A 6,000-nucleotide genomic window follows, 5' to 3' on the forward strand; every position below is an offset into this window, starting at 1 on the left:
CTCCCAGTTATAGAAGCAGCTGTTGTCCATTGCTTCTGATTGGCTTTGCTTGTCATTCCTAGTCCCCCGCAGATGCCTGCTTGGGGGAATTTCTGCAAGCCTACAGCTTTCAGGGTTGGAGAGAGGCCAGCCTTCCTTCATTCAGCAAACACACAGCCTGCCTTTGTGCTCCCAACAGGGTATCAACTTTTAGGGTAATGTCACTGTATACTGTATGCTAGAACTACAAGTCCCCAAGGGGGAAATAAAGGAGAACAGTAAATAGCTGCTTGAACTCACCACCCTAAATAGACTTCAAGAATCTTAAAAAAGCTAACTGTTGTTTCTTATTGATGTTTAAGGTTGGTTTTTTAAAATCACAAATTATACATTTTTCTTGCACTTACAATTAAATTCAGGAAATCAGTATTAACTCGGTACAGACTCTGAGCAAGGCATCTTGCACTCCTGTCCCTCCCCCCCTCCCCACACACACAGAAAAAGACCTACATCTCTAAGTAACCTTTAGGTCTGCTGTGTCACCAGGACAGTGCCAGCTTCATAGGGAACAACAAGGATTCACCCACAGGCCCTGCTAGAGCAAGGACTGGAGGGTTACAGACTCCCCCAAACCCAGCTTGGAGAGAATAGGCTAGAGAGAGCCCTCTGAAATGCCGCGCTCCAGAACTTAATGGTAAAAGATACTCTGGCTTTCAGTCAAAGACCCTCTCCTTTGGGGGAAAGCGTCCCCTGGCGCGAGCAGCCAACCGGCGGCTGGCCTGCACATTAGGAGCGATGTGCTGCTGGTAAGGTTATCCTAGACGGTGTGTGTGCTGTGTGACGGTAGGGCTATCCTAGGTCGAAGAGAAGACAAGGACTCCCAGATTCAGAGGGCAGGGTGGGGCCTTTTCGGTCCCTCAGAGCGCTGTCTCTGCGCTAATGAGAGAAAGGTCGAGGCCCCGTCACCTGGCACCGGGTGCCCTCCAGCGGCCTCCCGCCCGCCGCGCCGGCCACACCCCCACCCACTCCACTGCGCCTTACCGGGCTCCAGCCGCGCGCCAACCGAGCCGTCCCTGCGCAGGAGGATGTCTGCCGTGTCCCGGATGCGCCGCACGCCCCCCAGCTCGCCCCGCAGCCCTCGGCAGCCCTGGAAGCACACGGCCCAGGCCTGCTCCTCGTTGATGGGCTGCTCGTACACCTTCAGCACTTCCTCCAGGGACAGCTCCCATGGCTCGGGCCGCGCCGCGCCCCCCGCGCGTTCGGGAGCTGCTGCGCCGCCGCCGCCCGCCCGGGCCATGGCCGCCCATCATCGCCGCCCGCGCGCGCGGCGGGTCTCCATAACAGCAGGGCGACGCACCGCCGAGCCAGGGGGCGGTTCCCTCGCCGCCCGTGCGCTTTGTCATTCCGGCCCCGCCCCTCGCGAGCAGTTGCAGGTGAGGGCGGGGGCTGCTGGAGAAGGAGGACACAGACGGTCAAAGGGGCGGGGCCTGACCGGGTGAGAAGGAAGATTGGGTAGGGATGGGCGAGCCAGGAGGAGGGCTGGGGGCCAGCTGGAGAGGGAGGGTGCACAAGGGTTGACAGGAGACTAAGGAGATTTGTTAGAAAGGGGGGGAGGGGAGAGGGGAAGGGCGTTGAGCATGACTGGGAACACACACACACACACACACACACACCAGGCACGCGTACATTTGCTCCCTTGGCTCTGGCTCTTTAAAGGTGTTTTTTCTTGAAGGCCCCAGGTGGCAAAGTGACCTTAGAAGGTTGCTATGGTGTGATCGACACGAAGATGACACAGGCTTTCAGGTCTCCATAAATAAAAGGTCCAACTTTAAACTCTTTAGTGTCTTAGCACACAGCTTTGTTGAAAGAAATCTCAGCCATATTTATGACTGTCTAGAATAACAGAGCAAGAAAATGCAACTGAAAAAAATAAATGATAAAAAGGCAAATGGTCTCAGGTCTGGCCACTGGCTGGAGTCACCTAGGAAGCATAAAGGTGGAACTGGACCTGACTGGATCTGGAGTGAAACTCTGAACTGTGGGGTTCCCTGAGGTTCTGAATAGACAAGGATGGAACCATAATCATAAGATAGTTTCACCTCATTTAAGGGAGACTTGGTTGAGGGTAGCCAATTGTCTCTTCTAGATTCTTAATCTTCCATTGGAAAGAAGTTGATACAAATGAATTTTGCCTAAAAGTGTTTGTAGTCAATAGCTGGGCAGGTTTAACATCCTTCTCCCCATTCACAAGCTTATGAGACACAACCAATTTAGCAGGACCAAAGGATACTGAAGAGGAGACAAAAGAGAAAGTTTGCTTTGTTCAGAGTACATTGTGCAGACAATCTCGAATTCTGGCTCCTCTTCTCTAATCACCAGAAACTTCAATGGCTACCTCAAAAAGGAAGAGTAGCAACCTCCCACAAAGGGTCTTGTTTATGTTAGTAGCAAGAGTGTGTATGTGAGTAGTTTAAGGAAAGCCTCTGACACAATGCCAAGTGTGTGATGACAGGACCCACTGATGAGGCCAGGCTGTTTCTTATTGGCCAACTCCTGGAATGGTTTCTGCTTTTAGAATTGGTAGGAATATGACCTACTAGGAAAGTGTCAGCATCAGCTCATCAAAAACTGGAATCATGACTTAGTCAAGGAGTAAGCCACCTAAGTGCTTTGTTTCCCCCCCCCCCCAAGTAATGGATTACAGCTGGGGATATCACAGGGGGGGGGAAGAGAGTCTCTCAGGTGGACAGGGGAAAATAAGGCAAGGAGTACCAGTGAATGGGATCCCTGATCCAAAGGGTAGCAAGAGATTTGGCAGAAGGCAGGCACTGTGCGGGGTGGTGGGTGGTGGCTCTATCTACTGGGCTCCCTCAGTGTTTACTGCCATGCTCTCCTTTAGTGGTGGAACTGCCCATCATCACAGTCAGTGAAAGAGTTGTGGGCATTTGGGCAGAAGATGGAAATTACCTATGGGGAAGCTATTTAGGGTTATCATTATAGGACTCATATGTGGAAGATCTGAGCCCTGTTTGCACCAATCACTGATAGGTGATTGGATCATGAGGGCTCTGACATAACCAGTAGATAATCTATAGAAAGACTCATAATTTTATTATATTATTGTGTGTATGATGGGAGCGTGGGTGCATGTGGACCATAACATGTGTGGAGATCAGAGGGCAGCTTTAGGAAGGTGATTCTCTTCTTCCACTGTTATTTCCAAGATGGAACTCAAATAGTCAGGCATGTGTAGCAAGGCTTTTACCCAGTGCACCATCTTAAGAGTCCTAGAATTGCAATTTAAATAGCATCAGGGAAGTGATGGAAATGTTTGGCGGTCACCAGAAGCAAATTCTTAAGGACTGTGTTGTGTTCTAGGTCTCCTCTTTGTTCATCTCTTTCCAGGTCACCACGAGGTAAGCCACTTTGCTTTGCCATAATGCTCTGCTTCACCACACAGGACTCAGAAGCAACAAAGCCAAGTGACCACTGACCGAAACCTCTGAAACTAAGCCAAAATAATTCTCCTCCCCTTCGTTGTTTTTTAAGGAATCCTGTCATGGCAACAAAATATCTACCATGCCTACCCACTTTCTGTTAAAGCTTTGAATTTTCCTTGTTGGCTACAAGTGTTCAGGTTCTTATATAATAAGTGTGGGCCTCCAGCAGCTGCTGGTTTTTTCACCTGGAATTATTGTTGGGGAAATCCCTAAATACTTCCAAGATATCAGCTAGTAATGTTTAGAACAGTAGGTTACACATGCACCCTCAGAAGTACACACACACACACACACACACACACACACACACACACACACATACACACACACATCTTTTTATGACCCTGAGGACTGAATTTAGGGATTGAACTCTAAAACTGAACCACTCCATGACCCTATTACTAATAAATGTACAAGTTAGGTTCTACTATTTATCTCCTCTTACCTAGCCATGGCCGTAGTGAGGAAGCAGAAGTGCTAGTCAGCTCTGTGCTCACTTGTAGAAAGCATTGCTTTCCTTCCTCCCATGTCATTTACTTATATATCCCCTAAAGTACCAGAGGAAATCCAAAATGGACCTCAGGTGAGACATTAGACCCAAACCTCTTGATGGTAGCCTGGGAGCCCTGAGTGACCTACAGCCAGTTGTCAGAACTAAAGAGTGGGTCAACTCAAAGACCCATTAAATTGCCCTGGTCCGGAAACTGGATGGGTTCTGACCTGGTTGGTGATCTTGGTGTGGTAATGAACTCTACCAGTTTATATCTGAAGTCAGTCAAGGAGACCATTTCCACTATTTCCTACATTTAAAGTGGCATTGCTCCCCACTCCCTACACTCCCATCCATCATCGCCTGAAGCAGGTGGGAGAGATGGCCCTGAGGTCACAGGAGTGGGAGAGCTGTCCCTGCCCCTCACCAGCTGCAGCACTTGGGAGAGCGGCCCCTACACCTCTCCTGGGCTCCCCAGTGGAGCTGAAGCTATAGGTGTGGGAGAACCAACCCTGAGGACATGAAATGGGGAGAAATGGCTCCTCACTACAAGGGGTGAACTAGCCAGGGCAATGCTGGAGCGCTCCCCCTGGTGGTGAAGACAGGAAAGCTGGAGGGCTGAGCAACCAACCCTGCAACTACCCAGGCCCAGAACCAGAGTAATGTGTTGGCCCACTCCAACATCCTGGAGCATGGGGGAAGGGGAGGTTGGTTCTGCAGACCCAGGGATGCAGGATCTCCAAGACACAGGGGCAGTAATGGGATGTCCAGGAAGAGTCCCAGTGAAGGACCAGCGTTGATGGTGTAGCAGGGACCAGGGGCCTTGAACCAAACCAATGATTCCTAGGGATGAAGACCTGCATGCAAAAATGTATGGATAAAGAGGTTTACTGAGTGACTCACTGTATCACACTGCAGCTTCCGTGATGAGATTCTCCCTTTCTTCCCTCTTTCTTCTCTTAAATTTTATTTTAGTGTGTGTGTGTGTGTGTGTGTGAGAGAGAGAGAGAGAGAGAGAGAGAGAGAGAGAGAGAGAGAGAGATCTGGAGACATAATGTGGAGATATGATGTGAAAGACACAAGAATAAACTTTTAAAAAGTGTCTTTGAGGGCTAGAGTGATAGTTCAGTAGTTAAGAGCATCAGCTGCTCTTCCAGAAGACTGGGTTCAATTCCCAGCACCCATAAGGCAGTTCACAACTGTTATACATGAAGACAAAACAAAAATCAAATGCACATAAAAATAAACCAATCTTTAAGGACCTCAAGTTTGGTGGTAATGGCATACACTGTTGATCGCAGCACTTGGGAGGCAGAGGCACATAGATCTCCATGAATTCAAGGCCAGCCTGGTTGACAGGAGTGTGTTTCAGGACAGCAAGGACTACACAGAGAATCCCTGTCTAGAAAAACCAAAAACAAACAAACAACAAAAAAAAATGAATACAAGGAGGAGGGCTAGGTGAAAGCTCTGGGTACTTGGTAGGAACAGGGTTATACATACTTTTGGCCATATTCTGTGCTTGATGCTTTGAAAATACTAATGGGAATTTTCTGAGGGAACTGTAGTAGCAACACATGGAAATGGCTATGGCTGATAATTTTGCAGCCACAGACGGCAAAGCTCCAGAAGTTAATCTGTGAGCATCTTTAAAGACACAGATGCTAGAAAAGTCCAATTTGGGTTTCTGTAGATCAAATGTGTAAGGGAGGACTATACCCTCAGGTACTGTGGTTTGGAGGCCATTTCATGGTATGAACTGCAAGACTAGAGCCTCTAATGACTTGGCAGAACAGGTGAAGTTCCTGGGTGGGAGAAAATCAGGCACACAGCCAATCTCAGAGCAAAGGTCTCATCCATTCACCTAGACACAGGCAGAACCAAGCCAGCCACCTGCCAAGAGTAGAGTGCTGAGGCCCTTGCCATCCAAATCCAAGTCCATTTCAGATTCAGGTCAGCTTCTCTCCAGAGACTCCAGGTACACTATGTGCAGCGAGCAACCAGGCTTTGTGTTACCTGAATTCAAAGGCT

General features: G+C 49.1%; 1 protein-coding gene across 2 annotated transcripts in view; it reads right to left on the reverse strand.

The window, feature by feature from the left end:
- Spire2 (spire type actin nucleation factor 2) overlaps positions 1-1,369 on the reverse strand; it is a 34,716-nt gene extending 33,347 nt beyond the window's left edge. The window contains exon 1 of one of the 2 annotated variants that reach the window (XM_051201411.1): positions 1,021-1,369. In XM_051201411.1, the coding sequence (XP_051057368.1) occupies positions 1,021-1,276 (256 nt within the window). In that variant the 5' untranslated portion in view covers positions 1,277-1,369. The remainder of the gene's footprint in view (positions 1-1,020) is intronic. The other variant, XM_051201412.1, reaches the window with a different exon arrangement.
- Positions 1,370-6,000: the final 4,631 nt, after the last annotated feature.

The sequence above is a fragment of the Phodopus roborovskii genome, unplaced genomic scaffold (assembly GCF_943737965.1).
Source record: "Phodopus roborovskii unplaced genomic scaffold, PHOROB, whole genome shotgun sequence".
Classification (NCBI taxonomy): domain Eukaryota; kingdom Metazoa; phylum Chordata; class Mammalia; order Rodentia; family Cricetidae; genus Phodopus; species Phodopus roborovskii.